The 17,454-nt window shown below is 38.9% G+C and overlaps 2 protein-coding genes across 2 annotated transcripts; both read right to left on the bottom strand.

Moving 5' to 3' along the window:
• Nucleotides 1-7,955: 7,955 nt before the first annotated feature.
• On the bottom strand, nucleotides 7,956-10,616 carry LOC307027799 (GTPase IMAP family member 4-like). Its single transcript, XM_079696154.1, has one exon. The coding sequence runs from the start codon at nucleotides 9,521-9,523 to the stop codon at nucleotides 8,681-8,683; it is 843 nt and encodes a 280-aa protein (XP_079552280.1). The 5' UTR covers nucleotides 9,524-10,616; the 3' UTR covers nucleotides 7,956-8,680.
• A 3,609-nt stretch (nucleotides 10,617-14,225) lies between these two features.
• On the bottom strand, nucleotides 14,226-16,861 carry LOC307027795 (GTPase IMAP family member 7-like). Its single transcript, XM_079696151.1, has 2 exons — nucleotides 16,767-16,861; nucleotides 14,226-15,542 (listed from the first exon to the last, which is right to left on the bottom strand). Exons 1-2 carry the CDS (start codon nucleotides 16,789-16,791, stop codon nucleotides 14,626-14,628), a joined length of 942 nt encoding a protein of 313 aa, XP_079552277.1. The 5' UTR covers nucleotides 16,792-16,861; the 3' UTR covers nucleotides 14,226-14,625.
• Nucleotides 16,862-17,454: the final 593 nt, after the last annotated feature.

The following is a 17,454-nucleotide window of genomic DNA, read 5'->3' as shown; positions in this document are numbered from 1 at the left end:
CTTACACTCTGAATTCCACAGTTTGTGAGGCCTTGTTTTTAACCTTGACACACACACACAAACACACACACACACACACACACACACACACACACACAAACACACACACACACACACACACACACACACACACACACACACACACACACACACAGACTTGTATACAGACATGCGAACCAGCCTTAGCAGCAGCCTCCACTACTATCCTCCACATGTAGTTACACACACATTGTGGAAACACTGTTCTGACCGTGTGCACACCCTCACATTACACTATATCAGGGGTCTCCAAACTTTTTTTATTGAGGGCCACAGAAAAACATACGAAGGGCTGGACCACTCACTAGAGGTGAGGTTTATTGCCTCATAAATTCAGTTAAGTTAGCAAAATCAATTAAATGTAGGTGAATTATGCTTAATAGTTGAATAAGCTTTAAGAAAGAAAACAGCCTCCATAGGGTTTCAATTATTTAGTTAGCAGCTCATTCCTTAAAACAGAAGCCTCAGATTGTTTATAATAAGGGGAAACAGGAAGGGTCTATTTCAAGCTTGTTATGTAAATAAGTTATTGGGCTTTTTTCATGAATAAGATTTGTTAGAAAATGTCTTCAACTTTAAAAGACGGAATTTATTTGACATGGGGCTCATTTACAGAGGGCCGCGGGCCGTAGTTTGGACTCCCCTGCACTATATAAATATACTGTGTTAAACTGAGTATTATAGAACTAATATACTGATGACTTATTATTGGTTTATACTGAGCATTTCTTTGGGGAAAGTTCTGCTCCAACAAATGTACGGTTTGACTGCTCCTTTGCAGTCTGCAACTGTTGTAAAACTGTGGCACTGATCAACACTATTACAACAGCCTGATCTTTGTCATTGTGTTAAAAAAGATACAAAGTGAGTGATTAAACGGACAATGATTGACTGAAATGATTCTAACCCTTGAAAGTCCCAAATCATTTATTTGATTGCATTTAGATAACTGTCATCAGTAAAGCCTGCTCGCCCCTGCTGAAGCATTTACAAGAAATGAAACCTGTTCTTCTAAATGCCTAAAAAAAACTGCACGTACAGAGTGAAGCCAGACCTTTGAATTGCAGCTCGTAGTCTCTGTTGATCAGCATCTCTTTATCTGAGGCCCTGATTGGGGGGGATCATGGATCACCGGTTCACGTCCCTGTCAGACCTGACTACCGAGTGTGTACTGGTAGCTGGATTGCCAATTCACCTTGGCACATCCGAGGGGCCCTTGATTGTGCCCAATCTACTCCTGGGCGACTGGCAGTCCCTTCGCTCCGCCAACTCTCCACAACTGCATGTGGTCTTGTTCGTGCATGTGGTCAAATCAGCTATGTGTGTGTAGCGAAAGAATAACACCAGAAACAAGTCATTTCCACTTGGAGATTAATAAAGTATGTCTTCTTCATGACCGAAAGAATGAGATTGTGGATACAAGCGGACAAAATTAGTTTCTGCTGAAGGGTGGCTGGCATCTCCCTTAGTGATAATGTGAGAGGTTCAGTCATCCGGGAGGGACTCAGAGTCGCTGTTTCTTTATGTAGAAAGGAGCCAGTTTAGTTGGTTTTGGCAACTGGTAAATATGCCACCTGACCACTTTCCTAGAGAGGTGTTTCAGGCACATCCAGCTCGGAGGAGGCCAAGACTAGGTGGAAGAATTCTATCTCTACGCTGGCCAGGGAGCGCCTTGGAATCACAAACCAGTCATATCTATTTTTGTATCATTCCATTGGTCTAGCTTTAAATACAGCAATGTTGGGGTCCACCACTATTGACATCAACTCAAAATCAGAATCAGAATCAGAATCAGAATACCTTTATTAGTCCCACAGAGGGGACATTTGCATCGTTACAGCAGGAAAGAGCCACAGACAGCTTAATGTTACATAATGTTAAAAAAAAGTACTAAGTTATGATATAAGTACTAAGTTATGATATAACTCTAGCAGTTATTAAATGCTAAAGGTACTGTATAAATGTTTAGCAAAAGATCACTGTTGTCGAAGGTATGATATGAGAGTGGAAATGTGTGACCTAATTAAGCTCAGATGCTGTGAAACAGAGAAAGGTCAACTATGAGTTAAAACCTTGAGATACAGCACCCTCATGTGGCTGGTAAACAGTGGTGGAAGAAGAAAGGGAACATATTACTGTAAGGCCTACATTTATCATTTTTATTCAATAGCAATATCAGCTAAATGTGCTAGAAGTACAAAAAATGCCTATTAGGTGGCATAATGAACCTGTGTGAGTGGTATATTATGATTTTTAAGTTGTTATTGTGTGCTAGTAGTATAAGTATTATTGTAATGCTTCCAATGATTTACATTGAAAATATTTAAATATTGCCCACAAACAAAAGGCAAGTCCCTGCAAGTGACTGTTTACTCATGGGCCCCACAACATCCCTAATACAGGTACACAAACTGATTTTAAATAAATGAAGCCACAGATTTAGTTACAACATTGTATTGACATTCTTGAATTTAATTACATAAAAGTAATTTTTTTTAGTGCATTTAGGTTCTGGCATGTCTTTGAACTAAGTTTAAAGATGTTTCCACTTTTAGTTAAATGCATGGAAGCCACCGTGATACAACTTGAAGATAAATGACAAATTAATATTTTGATCAGTTTACTAAATATTTTAAAAAATGTTTTAGATCATGAAGTGTGAACCTGCCTGAACTCTTATTCAGAGTTTTGCACTTTTACATGGATCGGAAACTAAATACATTTGCACACTTCTTATAGTAACCTATGTGCATGTGTTTTTGTTTTGGTAGTACATTGGTCGATTGTAGAGAGTTTGAATTCAGTATTTATATTTTATATGGTGTATTCTTTGGATACTCGATTTATATGTATTGAAAAAGCGCCTCAGATAGTCTTTTTTTTTCTGTAGTCATCAGGCTGAACAACCACGAGTTAACAATGTAACCCATTTAAAAGTACTGTACGGGCCTACTCTTCTGCTCCACTACATCTTAGAGGTACACTGTAAAATATTACCATGATTTCACAATATTTAGCTGTAATATTTTCCAATAAATTACTGTTTTACCACTTTACAGTCTTTACCTGTAATGCTCACAATATAATACTGTAATTTTGAATTTCACATTTAAATCAATACAGGCACAGTTAATTACAGTGAATGTTCAGGATAAATGATTACCAGTATTTCACAACATGTTACTGTATTATTTCATTGTAAAATACTGTATTCAGACCACCCTCTGTGATAACACAACAAATTAAGGGATTTTCTTGCTTTTATCACTCTTGCTTGGCTTTAAATACTAATTTATTTCTTTGGTGCAGGTTTTACTTAAATTGAAAGGGGCCCCGCTGCATGTGCCTTAAAATAAACTATGCAACATTTAAACAAATTTAAATTGTTGTCTTGGTTTATTGTTTTCAGGTGCTTCCTGGGCATTAATCCTGAGACGGGCTCGAAAGCCAAAAAGAGGCATGTCAATTTAAACCCCCATGTCAGCACATTCTTCAGAAAATGGTTGACTTTGAGTGGATGTCTGTGTAGACATGTGTTAAGTGCTCCCCTCCTTGATTTCTTTTCTGTCTCCCTGGCTCCGCCTCTGCCCAGGTGCACCTGGTCTGCCCCTTGCTCCGCCTCTTCCCAGGTGTTCCAAATTTCACTCAGCCGTGTATATATAAGGAGAAGCTGGAGGAGAAGGAGGTCTCGCTATCCTAATGCCGGAGAGACTCTCTTTAGAATACCTCTTTGTCATTTTGAGCTGTAGACCATATCTTTGCAGATGTGTTTATGTTTAGCCTGGAGGACCTAGTAGTCCAGTTTTCGCAGCTTTATTTAGTTTCCCATAGGTTTTATAATTGATTTCTGGTTAGGGGGGAAGCTCTGGGTCCTATGGTTCGTGGTGTGGCTGGCTCGGGTTCCCTCCTTCTGTTTGTTCCCTTTGGCCAGTCCTCCAGACCTCTTTTTGTTTCCCGTTTCGCTTGTGTGAGCAAACGGCTGATGATCAATAAATGCTCGTTACCGAGTACCGGTTATTGCGTGTATTCTTTCATGTTGCAGGTCTCAGCACGAGCCACTACCGCAGAGTAGAGGTTGGGGCCGTAACAACATGTCCAAGACTCTGTGAAATGTACTTTGCACTTCAATGGAGTAATACAAAGTTAAAATGGGCATTTTCTTTGTTGATTGAGCTGATTGAATTAGTTCAATTTAATCCCAGTTGACTAGTCAAATTTACAATATATTATTGTATTATTTACATTTTTATATTTACAGTAAATTACTGGCTACTGTGGTGCATTACTTCTACAGTAAAAGTGTGAAAATACAGGTAATTACTGTAATTTATGTACAGCAAGGTACCATAATGCCACAGCTCTGTACTGATACATCACAGTAATTCCATGGGCATGGCAACTGTAAAGTCACAGTATAGTTGTACTATTATTCTAATTTACTGTGAAATATGTACAGTAAATTACTGTGAAATCCATGCAACTAGTAGCCAGTAATTTACTGTAATTTTACAGCCAAATATTTTACAGTGTATATTGAGCTTGAGATACTTTTCAGATTTCAAGTTTTTCCTCCCCTTCCTGTCCAGTGAAAATCATGTATCTCCAGATGTGTTGATTTTGGTTTATATTAAGCTGTCTTTCACTCTTTTCTTGCTGTGACAAATGCAATTTCCCCTCTGTGGGACGAATACATTGTCTCACTGATTTGTATATAGGCCTAAGTGACAAAATTTAAGGATGGCGTGTTAACACCTTCTTACTGGGCAGCCTCTTCCTGCACAATCAGAAATCAGAAAACCTTTCTTCATCCCACTGTGAGGGTATTTTACACCTTTTCTTCCACCATTACGAACTTTGGCATTAAAATGGACCCTGAACTAAAACTTGAGTCAGATTAAATCTGTGGTAAAAACGAGCTTTGATCACCTTAGGCAGCTAGCCAAAATAAAACCTTTTCTCTCCAGACAGCAGTTTGAGAAAGTAATCCACGCCTTTGTCACCACTCGGCTGGATTACTGTAACTCTCTCTACATGGGGGTCAGTGGGTCCGCCCTCGCTCGTCTGCAGCGGGTGCGAATGCTTTTAACTGGCACACGGAAACATGACCACATTTACCCCATTTTGGCTTCGCTCCATTGGCTGCCAATACATTTACATTTTTCAAAGTCCTTGTATTTGCTTTTAAATCCCTAAATGGCATGACACGCCCAACCGCCCTCTCAGGTCAGCAGATCAACTGCTCCTGAATGTGCCCAGAACCAGGTCAAAGCTCAGAGGGGGCCGTTGCTTCTCTGTAGCGACTCCCACACTGTGGAACGATCTGCCCATGAACATCAGACAGGCCTCCACACTGCCTGCTTTTAAATCGCGTCTTAAAACCCACCTCTTCTCCTTAGCGTATTAACATCTTTTAGAGTGTTGCTTTCATTGCTTTTAAATTGTCTATTGTTTTGACATATACTTGTTTTATGGTGTGTGAGCTGTGCTGTGTTATTTTGTGTATGTTTTGTTTTGTTTATTTGACTATAGGGCACTTTGGTCTGGAGGTTTAAAGCTCTATAAATAAAGTATTGTATTGTTTTCTTTAGGATTAATTGTCTTTTTACACATATACCTCGAATGATGTCAGTAAAGCATTACTCATTTATTATCAGCTTTATTTCATGATCACTGAGCGACACATTATTCACAATCTCTACATAATTATCATTGTCTGTGGTGCAGTCACAGTGATTACCTGAAACACATGCATGCACTCCACACGTTTCTTACATCACTGAGATAAATGACCCATTAAACCACAAAACCCAGATTTATGTTCTATGGTAAACAAAAGAGTATTAATATCACATGTGTTGAATGGAGTGTGATTTGCTGGAAGTTACAGACATTGCACACCTTGCACCACTTTATATGTCCACTATGTGGTGCTAGAGGAAACACTATGAACAAACAGAATGTCACTAAACATCAATTGTAGACCACACATCGTTATTATCAGGATGTTTGTCACATGAGGCTGACTTCCTGTTGCCTTTAGGTGGTGCTATGACTTATCAAGCACTCAACATTGATAGTTTGGAGACTGTACAAGGAAGTTACAACTTCCTGTTTCTTGGCGAGTGTCTAATATGGCTGCCATTGTTATAGAATTAAAAAGGTACTGGACAAAAGTTAAATTAAATATACCTGTTAATACCTGTTAGATATTGTACATCTACAGGTGAAATGAAGAGCAAGGGCTTTTTTAAAGTTGTGTAGGGAGCTATCGAGCCACCTTGCCTAACTGACTAAATATAACCATATCAGGTAACTAAGTGTATGCATGTGCCACGTTTTGTGCGTCTAAATGCAACCCTTAGCCCTAAAAAAGTACTATCTGTTTAAGCCGTTGAACGCAGACACACAACTTTCACTATCCAGCTTCCCCCGTGTCTTACGGCTTTACTTACTACATTTCAGAGAGATCTGCATAACCTAGGGGGAGGAGGAAGTTAAAGTATGAAACCTTACTACCTTCTTTTTCCCATAAGAAAAGCAAAACAATCAAACAATGAAAACACAACATCTGAAAAACATTGTTCAGTTGATATCAGATTAATAACACCGATTTACCATATTCACATCTTTGTTCTTGACATTCTGTGACACTGTTTAGTATTTGGTCAAAATTCACCCCTGATATAACTGAGAAACTATAAATCACACATTGAGATTCAAAACGGGGGACGGTGAAGATTAACAAGGAGTCAGACAGTCAAAGGTTTGATAAATCTGCTGCCGTCCAGCATCAGGCCTGACTGACTCACGCAAACCGGCTGTTATTTAAAAAGGGATTTAACTGCTTTAATTACGCCATTTACACACGTCATTATGTAAGGGGTGTTCTCAGCTTCCTGTCTGGCCCTCCTTTTCTGCTCTTCTCTAAATCTCCTCCTCTCCTCCTCCATTTCTCTTTCAAGAGTTTGAAGTAGCTTTTCCGACCTCTCTTTGTCATCTTTCATTTCCTTCATTTGTTGCTCATACTTTTCCAATATTCTCTTCTCCATTTCCTCCTGCTCTTTGTGCATTTCGTCTTCTCTCTCTTTAAGGATTCTCCATTTGTCCTCTTCTATGGCCCTCTCTGCCTCCTGGATCATTTTATTGGTGTAATGGCTTCCTGACTCAAACTGCTTGGCTGTGTTTTCAGAAGAATTATTAGTATTGACACAATTGAGATGATTTGATGTCAAAAGCTCAACTGCAGCCATTTATTAGGCCAAGTGCTGCTAAACGAAAAAGATCATCTTTGATTTAAAACCTTGAAACACAGCACCCCCATGTGGCTGTTAGACAGTGGTGAAAATAACAATGGTAACTATATTCAGTACAGCATTATTCATAATTACTCAAGAGAAAATACAGACATTTTCAATTATTTCATAATTAGTTTTATTAACCAGACTCTTCTTGAATATCCAGTCTTCCTGCATGTTCATGGTTCCTTTAGATAACTGCAAACCAAGTTATGCCACCATCCCATGTACAGAGTGAAGGCAGCTTTGACTCGTTGCTTTTAGTCTGTTAGCAACATGAGATGTTTATGCTTTATGACGTGAGTTTGTTTCTGGCTATTAATCACACCTACTAATTGACCTATCAGGAGCTTTAGAGTCTTTGTAATTGTACCCCCAGGCTTCAAGCTGGATCAGCAAGGTCTGACTTCTACTAACTTCTGCAGAACCTGGTTTAATGAACCAGCTGTTTTAAGGTACAATTTACTCCATTTCTTAAGTGATCCAGATTCTAGTGTCTGTCATGAGGTGTGGCTCTAACTGAGTGTGAGTGAGAGGCAGTTGTGCAGTCTTACCTAAAAGCAGGAGAGGACGACGTGCAGTTGTTTTAGGTTCTCCCAATCCGAATGGGTGGGATGGTTTTATTTTGAGAAATGCTTCACAAATATACATGGTTTACAATTGATGCCTTTATTCTATATTCTCGTTACAATGTGAAAATTATTCCTTCTGATTTAGGACTTCACTCAAAGGTCATCATTTATTATCATCTTTATTTTACATCTTCCGGTCCGTTACCAAGGGTTGAAGTAGTCTTATGTGTGACCAGATAAAACATGACAACACATATCATTCAGTTAATAACCAATTAGTTAGACACCACTTAAACACACTAACATATTTTTTACATGAATATTACATTTCATTTAGCTGACGCTTTTATCCAAAGCGACTTACAATAAGTGCGTTCGACCAACAAAATACAAACTTGAAGAAAACAGAATCATATAAGTTCATCAGGTTTCATAGAGCTAAAACATTTCAAGTGCTGCTCAACTGGCTTTAGATAAGCCAGTCCTTTATTAGTATATAAGTGCTTTGTTAGTAATTCTATCGCTCAAAGTGGAGTCCAAAGAGATGAGTTTTCAGTCTGCGAATATCTGAGACACTCACAAGGTTATTAACACATGATTAACCAATAATACTTAAAGTCACTCTAAACAAGAAAATCCAAAAAGAGAGGATAAAGATGTGCAAAGAATCAGACAGTCAAAGGTTTGGTAGATCTGCTTCAGTCCAGCAGCAGGAGGTCAGACGCTCTCTTATGCAAACCAGCTGACATGTTAGTTATTCTTTTAAAAATAAATCTATGATATTGTACAAGGTAAATTGCGTCTCCTCTCAGCCTCCCATCTGGCCCTTTCATTCTCATTCTTCATCATATCCTTGACGAGCTCGCTACTCTCCTTATCGCGATCTTCCATTAGCTTAAACATCTTCTCCTTATCATCTTTCAACTCCTTCATTCTTTCCTCGTACAGTTTCGCTATTCTATTTTCCACTGCCTCTACTTTTTTGCATATTTCCTCTTCTCTATCTTTAAGGATTCTCTGTTTCTCCTCTTCTATGGCCCTCTCTGCCTTCTGGAACATGTCAGTGGTGTAATGGCTTCCTCCGTTCTTCTCTGTTATGTTTCTGATCTTGTCGAGCAGCTCTCTGACCTGAGAACGATCCTTCTCCTCATTATTGAAGACGTGGTACTGCCCGTGACATTTCCCCACAAGTTCCTGCAGATCTTCACTTTCCTTCAAGAACCCTTCGATAGGTGTTCCTTTGAGCAGATCACCATGAGTAAAGAGAACCATGCTGTATCTGTCTGCATCTTTTCCAAACATTTCCTGAATCTTCTGCACCGACTGTTTTTCTTCATCTGTGAATCTGCACAGTCTGATGACGACCAGGAAGACATGGGGTCCAGGAGCAGCAAAAGAAATGCTCTGGTTAATCCTGCCTCTGGTCTCCTCTGCATCAATCTTGGTGTCAGACAGACCCGGAGTGTCAATGACAGCAACTCTCTGTCCCTCCACTTCACCAAAGGCCTTAGCACAGTCTTTAGTCAGAGATTCAGGAGAGAACTTTGATTCAAAGTGCTTTTCTCCCAGAATGGTGTTTCCTGTGGCGCTCTTCCCAGCTCCGGTCTTCCCCACCATCACAATCCGGAGAACATCGTTATTGTATGTGTTTGATCCTGATGGGGGAAAAAAACAACATCTATTTTAAGTGCTTTTAGTACTCATATCTTAAAGGTGGGGTGGGTAATTTTGGAGAAACCAGCTCGAGTGCGCTAGAATTTGAAAATACACAACCGGAACAAATCTGCCACTTCCTCACAGAGCCCCTCCTCCAACACACACGAACGCGCACATGACCAATGAGGGCATGAGATAAGTTTGTGCACAGATGGAAGGCTGACAGGCAGGTAGGCCATCCAGTTACTTTAGCCGGCTCAGATGATTGGTCGTGCTTTTTACAGCACTACGGCTTCCACAGATGACATTTTTAATGGATTTTTTGTCAAAGCATTTAATGTATTCATTGCTATCGGGATGTTAAGAGCATTCCATGGAATATAAAAAAAAGTGTTTCTGAAATAAATTACATACCCCACCTTTAAGTTAATAATAACAATGGGCAAGTGGGAAGTAGCTGTTCTGTTTTCTCCTTAGCTAGTTGCACAGGTGACTGCATGTTGGTCCGTTAAAAACATTTAAGACTGTAAGTTGCATAATGTGGTGTCCACTTGGCTAGCCCTTAATATATATTTTTTTCTTGAATGTAGAATATGTAATTAGCTCCGAAGGGTCTCTCAATCTAAACAATAACAAAAGAAGGAGTTTAGTGGCGTTATAAATAAAATCAGCATACTACTGAATAAAAACAGTCAATGGACAGGCTTTAAGCCGATGCTTCCACCAACGTATGATACACTTGTTCCTCTGATATTATCCTGTTTGTATGTTATCAAACGATCTGTTTTTCCTGGTGGAAGCAGGATGGTGGGGCTATGAGCCAAAGGCTAATGTTAGCTCTGCATGTTTAACCTCTCATCAGTGTTCACTCCGGTGTGAAACTGCAGTAAGTATCACATCAGCTGCTGCGTTCAATCAGTAACTGATATACAATAAGAGGGTGGGTCGGCTCTTCTCATACTTGTTTGAAAATAATTCTGAAAGATCCACCCCTCGCCGATAAAACGTTAAAAGATGAATAAAGTTTATTCACTTAGCATTTGGGGCAAGTGTGCTGGCCATAGTTGGTTCTGGAGGGAGGAGCTGGTCTGCTGCTGAGCTGAGGAAGTGAAGTTAGTCTACAACAACACTTCCTTAAATACAGACTTCATGCAGCAAACCACACCCACACACACTGCTGACATCACAGTCTGAAGTCCAGCTACAGTGGGATGATTCTTAGATTAAAAAGTATAAAATCCTTCCCTGGATTTTTTTATTTAACAAACTATATATTTTAAATGTAAGATACATGAATATTCACTCATTTCAAGAGTGACATTTTAAATGGACTGCATTTATATCGCGCTTCTCCAGTCTTTGAGAGCCCTCAATGTGCTTTACATATTCAAGTCAGCATTCACACATTCAACGCTTTATTCGTCCCAGATTGGGATATTATTGAAGTCACAGCAGCAGTGTTGAATAGCATGACACGAGTTAAACATATTTAAAATATACAATGAGACACAAATATAAGCGGCAAGTATCTAAATATTCACAATGGAAAGGACATATCACTAGAGTATCTCCATAATATACACTATAACAAAAATATGAGTACTATGAGTACTTTACAAAATACAGTCTCACTAACGTACAGGAATATATAGAAATATACTACAGACTCATATCGGCATTGGATTATATATACATACATTTAAACGGTGTTGTCTCATGGTTTAGATGTTCGTATCAGGTACATTTGTGACACTGGTATTTCGGACCATTTGCCTGTGTTATTTGCTATGATGCTGCCTCGCTCTCCAATTGACTCGTATGTCACAGTTTTCCGTTGTCTTTAATCAGAATCAGAATCAGAAACGGGTTTATTGCCAGGTAGGTTCACATACGAGGAATTTGACTTGGTGCATTCATACAAATAAAAAACAAACCTTTAAAAAAGTACACAGATGGTGAACTATATTAAGAACACTGTAATAAAATAAAATAAGATAGCAATAAAATAAAGCAGTAATTTACATTGAAATAGAATCCAATAAATTATAGAAATATGAAATATGTGCAGTAAGCAGTATTTGAACATTGTGTGCATTAATGTAATGCACAGCTTCCTGTGTTCGAATGAGCTGCTCCGACCCTCGGTCCTGACGGACCCCAAAAGTCAGACATTATACAATCAAACAAATAAATAAACACAAGGATAATTATGTGTTGTTGTTGAGTAAATAACAGTGTGTGGTTTAGAAAAGAATACAAAATTAGAAGGAAAAAACGATGAAACAATACAGATTTCAGTTTTCTGAGCCCCTACTCTCCCCATAACTGACGGCAACAAAAGTCAGACATTATTCAATTAAAATAAAGAAGTAAAAACATTAAGTGTGGCTTGATATTGAGTAAGAAAAAGGTTGATAAACGCTGTGAGAATGGATCCCAACTCGTCTATTACCAACGTTCAGGGAGCTCTATGCAAGTCAATGGGACGCCCTGATAGTTTAGACTCGTCGCTAAAGGGCCCCCCCTTGCGTTGGAAAGTGACGACAGGGACCCTGACATAACGTCAACATAGGCCGAGTTGGGAGTGAGATTGTGTTGGTCTGAAAGACATGAAATCATGGATGGAAATCAACTTCTTGAGTCTCAACGAAAACAAGACAGCGATGTTAATATTTGGACAGTCTGAACTCCTGGATGGCTTTAATAGTGTACTCGGCCCTTAGCCTCCTACAGCCGTCCCTCTGTCAGAAATCTTGGAGTCATCTTTGACAACTGTTTTAAATTTGACAAACAGATAAGCTTGTTTGTCAAGACAAGCTTCTTCCAGCTGCGGCTTCTGGGAAAGGTAAAGGCCTATCTTCCTAGTAAGGAATTTGAGCAGCTCATCCACCTATTTATAACGTCTTGCTTAGATTACTCTAAATCCCTGTATATTGGTGTTGATTCGTTTCTTGATCCGTCGCCTGCAGCTGGTCCAAAATACAGCTGCATGCCTGCTTACAGGGAAGAGACGATATGACCACATCACACCTGTTCCGGCAGACCTTCACTGGCTTCCTGTCGGTTACAGGATCCAGTTCAACTATTTACTTGCTGTTTTTAAATCATTGCATGGACTGGCACCACACTACCTGTCTGAGTTGTTGCACCATGCTCCAGCTAGAGCATTGCGCTCAGCTCAGCAGAACGTGTTGGTGGTTCCTCTGTCCAAGAAAAAAGGTGACAGGGCTTTCAGTGTTGCAGCCCCCAGACTGTGGAACAGCCTCCCAGCACATATCGGGGCTGCTGAGTCTTTTGAACTTTTTAAACCTCAGCTAAAAACTCACGTCTTTGCTCTGGCTTGTAATCCTAGTTGAACTTAACATTTTTACTTTTGTATGTGTTTTTATATGTTTCTAGTTATTTTGCTTTTCACCATGTTTGGAATTATTGTTTTATTATTTAACTCCCATTGTGTTATTGTATATTGTATTGCCTGTTCAGCACTTTGGTCAACTGAGGTTGTTTTAAATGTGCTACAAAAAAAAAAATTGAGATTGATGATACTCCGAGTAGCAAAGCAGCCCTCAGTGTATTTGCAAACAATAATCATGAGTATTAGATGTATTGTTTAAAATGAGGATACTGATAACCTATGTGAGGGATTGTGTATGTTATTTTTTTATTTCTGTATTCTTTTTTTTCCGCTATCATGTCTCGGGTCAATTTGACCCGAGCATTACCACAGGGGGCAGCATGTGAACAGAATGCAGGGGTTAAATCAATTCTTTACATTGTAACCTAATCATTTACATTGTAGGGATTTTTATTTAGTCCCCAAAGAAAAGGCAAGTCCCCGCGTGTGACTCTGTACTCATGGGCCCAAAAACATCACTAATACAGGTACACGGGCACACACTGATTTGAAAGAAATAGTTACAATATTTTATTGATATTCTTGAGCTTAACTAAATAAAAGCACATTTTGTAAATGCCTTTTTTTTACTTTTAGTGAAATGCATGGAAATGGCTTATGGAATAAGCCTGAACTCTTTTTCAGAGGTTGGAACATTTCTTTGTCACATTCAGATATTAAATGTGAGCTCATCCTCCATTTCTTATTTCACCATCCGCCCTCTGGAACATTTCACTTTCTTCCTTCTTCTCTGTTTGATTTCTGATATTGTTAAACAGATCGTTGAGGAGTTTATCATCCAAGCTCACGAGACTGCTGGAGATTTGAGAAATGTTTAACTTTCTCTCTTTCCCCGTCACTATGCTGTTTCTATGTTCATTGTGAACTTTGAAAAGCTACATATCTTTATATAAATATGTAATCAGTTGAATTGCACTCAACACTAGAAATATGATTTTTTGACCCAACATTTTTGGCACATTTTCTCCTCAAATACAAACTTCATGAAACAAAGCTCACTTTACCTTTACTGCTGACATCACAGTTTATTGATGTCTTACGTTAAGCTACAGTGCGACGCTTCAAAAACTAAAAGCTGATAGATCCCCTGCCTTGAACAGAACAAGTGTAGCCTTTGTTAAATATGTATTCTTTCTTTTTCTACATATCTGGTGTTTTACAGACTATATAAGAATGTTTTACATGTAAAAACAGCCAATTCAATCAATATTCACACATTTCAAAAGAGACAATAAAGAAACTCAGAAATGAACTAGAATGGAATTTATTTGAAGAAAACAAAAGAGAGACACTTCATGGATATGAACACAGTTACAGATGAGACATGAATTGATAGCTAACAGTTGAGCTGCCCCTTCAGTCTGCTGCTGTGTTTTAATGGTGTGTCACTGATCCAGTTACAGCAAACAGTTGAGCATCATTTTCAAAAAGAACCATAAACAGACTGCTTCAGCGCAAAGCATAATAGTGTCTTTATTTTTCAACTTCTATTTCTTTCCCAAATGTTTTACGTATTTTTACATGTGTGGTGATATTAGTCAACTTATTTTTCAATGAATGACTGAAATGATTCACACCCTTGATTGTCCCATCTTATTTTAATTAATCAAACACACGTTAATTATCCAGTCCTGCAGGTTTAGGTTTCTTAACCGAAAAATGCTTGCTTAACCATTCTCACACAGTCTATTATAATTTCAAATATTTTGGGGCGTCTCTCAGCTTCCTGTCTGGCTCTCTCCTCCTGCTCTTTTCTAATTCTCCTTCTTTCCTCCTCAATTTCCCTTTCGCGGATTTCATATAACTTATTCAACTTCTCAATGTCTGCCTCAGCTTCCTTCATTTGTTGCTCATACTTTTCCGATATTCTCTTCTTCATTTCCTCTTCCTCTTTGCGTATTTCCTCTTCTCTCTCTTTAAGGATTCTCTGTTTTTCCTCTTCTATGGCCCTCTCTGCCTTCTTGAACATGTCAGTGGTGTAATGGCTTCCTCCGTTGCTCTCTGCTATGTTTCTGATCTTGTCGAGCAGCTCTCTGACCTGAGAACGATCCTTCTCCTCATTATTGAAGACGTGGTACTGCCCGTTACATCTGTCCACAAGTTCCTGCAGCTCTTCGCTTTCGTTCAAGAACTCTTCAATAGGTCTTCCTTTGAGCAGATCACCGTGGGTAAAGAGGACCATGCTGTATCCGTCTGCATCTACTCCAAAGATTTCCTGAATCATTTGCACTGTCTGTTTTTCTTCCTCTGTGAATCTGCCCAGTCTGATGACGATCAGGAAGACATGGGGTCCAGGAGAAGCAAAAGAAATGCTCTGAGCAATATATTTTCTGTTCTTCTCTTCATCAATTCTGGTGTCAAACATACCCGGAGTGTCAATAACCTTAACTCTTTGTCCCTCCACCTCCCCAAAGGCCTTCTTACAGTTAACAGTCAGAGATTCAGGAGAGAACTCTGATTCAAAGGCCTCTTTTCCCAGAATGGTGTTTCCTGTGGCGCTCTTCCCAACTCCGGTCTTCCCCACCATCACAATCCGGAGAGCCTCATCATTGAATCTGTTCGATCCTGATGAGAAAAATATATATATCTTTAGCTCCAGGTATTTATAACATGCTGCAACTACAAGATGGCTTAAAAAATGTGTACGTGTCATAACATATTAATTCATTATTATTATTTAGTTCATTTGTGTAGACACTGAGCACCAGACCAAGCATGTGTTATATGAATAGCAGGTTCAGTTAAAAAGGTAGTGGGTATGTAAATGTTAGGTGCACCAGGAATAGACATTTTACCAGAGCAAGAGAGAGGCAGCATGAAGAACAAACATGTTTGCTTTTGAACTGGAAACTACAATAAACTAAACAGTAATCTTGCCTGGATGTTTGACTTCTGAACTGCCTCTCTTCAACCTGAACTGAAATGGTGCAGCAGTGGCCTCTAGCTGTACGTTTATTTTAATGAGAAAACATTTTGTTCAAAAAGTCACTACAGCATGTTTAGTTTTTTTCTTTCCTACTTTTCACCATTTTGGGCCTAAAATGGTTTAAGGGTATTCCGGTAATTTGCCTATTTATTGATTCTCATCTGCTGCTACATTATGAACCATCCAGATCTATCTGGTCTTCAGGTCTGCTCTCTGTCCCCAGAGTCAGAACTAAACCTGGAGGAGTTCAGTTATTATGCTCCAAACATCTGGAACAAACTCCCAGAAACCTGCAGGTCCTTTTAAATACAGGCTGAAGACTTTTCTTTTTGCCGCTGCTTTTAATTGAACCACTCATATCTCACACTGCTCTGTAACTTTGATTCATTTATTTGATTTATAAGCTTGTTTTATATTTATTTTGTTCTCTTCACTTTTCAGTGACTGCTTTTAAATGTTTACATGTCATTTTATAATGTGATTACATTGGACTTTTAATGCTCTTAATGTTTTTTATTTTTGTAAAGCACTTTGAATTGCCTTGTGTTGAAACATGCTGTATAAACAGACTGGCCTTGCGTAAAGACATGATCCCACACAAACTGTCTTAAAGCTTTGTGAAAATATAATAAAATCAAATAAAGGTAATGTTGAATCCCCAACATTGGGAGTGGATCAACCAGGCTCTCAAAAATTAATTAGAATTTAAGAAATATAATTTTTGTATTAACTTTTTCCTTTCTCTTTTACTGGATTGTTATGATCTGTTCATTATTATAACACATGGAAAGCCACATATCCATCTATAAATATGTATTTAGATAAGTTGCAATCATCATTAACAATAAAGTTTATTCACTTACCATTTTGGGCATGTTTGCTGGCCATAGTTGGTTCTGGAGGGAGGAGCTGGTCTGCTGCTGAGCTGAGGAAGGGAAGTTAGTCTGCAGCAACACTTCCTTAAATACAGACTTCATGCAGCAAACCACACCCACACACTGCTGACATCACAGACTGAAGTTCAGCTACAGTGGGATGATTCATAGATTACAAAGTATAAAATCCTTCCCTTAATAAACAGAACAAGGGGAAACACAGCCTCATGTGATCAGATTTGTTTTTATTGAACAGACTACATATTTTAGATATAAGCCCTCAATGCTCTTTACATATCAACACCCATTCACACACATTCATACAGAGCCAGAGGCTGCCATGCAAGGTGCTCAGGGAGACTAACATTCACACACACTCACACACGTTGGCCATACCAATGTGTGGTTAAGTATCTTTCCCAAGGTCACATGGACATGTAGAGCTACATTATATTTACAGTTTGAAGCACCTTCAGCAGTCTGCAGCTCTCAAAGCGTTTTAAAGAACATGGACATGTCAAGCATTTGGCATAATAGTGATTTAATCTAATCTGGCTTCATGTTATTAAAAGCAACACGAGCATCAACCCGAAGCAGTCTGCCATTGTTGTGGTTGTGAGTGGCTGGGAACACAACTGGGACTAAAAAGCAGGGCTGCCAACATTTGAGTTCAGCT

Source organism: Notothenia rossii, assembly GCF_949606895.1.
Source record: "Notothenia rossii genome assembly, contig: scaffold_122, whole genome shotgun sequence".
Lineage (NCBI taxonomy): Eukaryota > Metazoa > Chordata > Actinopteri > Perciformes > Nototheniidae > Notothenia > Notothenia rossii.
Note: the sequence above shows the minus strand (reverse complement) of the source record. Positions and strands in the feature narration are given on the sequence as shown.

Excerpts from the sequence above, each read along its gene's own strand:
- LOC307027799 (XM_079696154.1), bottom strand. The coding sequence starts at position 9,523 with ATGGTGGGGAAGACCGGAGCTGGGAAGAGCGCCACAGGAAACACCATT.
- LOC307027795 (XM_079696151.1), bottom strand. The coding sequence starts at position 16,791 with ATGGCCAGCAAACATGCCCAAAATG. Across the intron at positions 15,543-16,766 it reads CAGCAAACATGCCCAAAATG|GATCGAACAGATTCAATGAT; the intron begins GTAAGTGAATAA and ends TTTTCTCATCAG.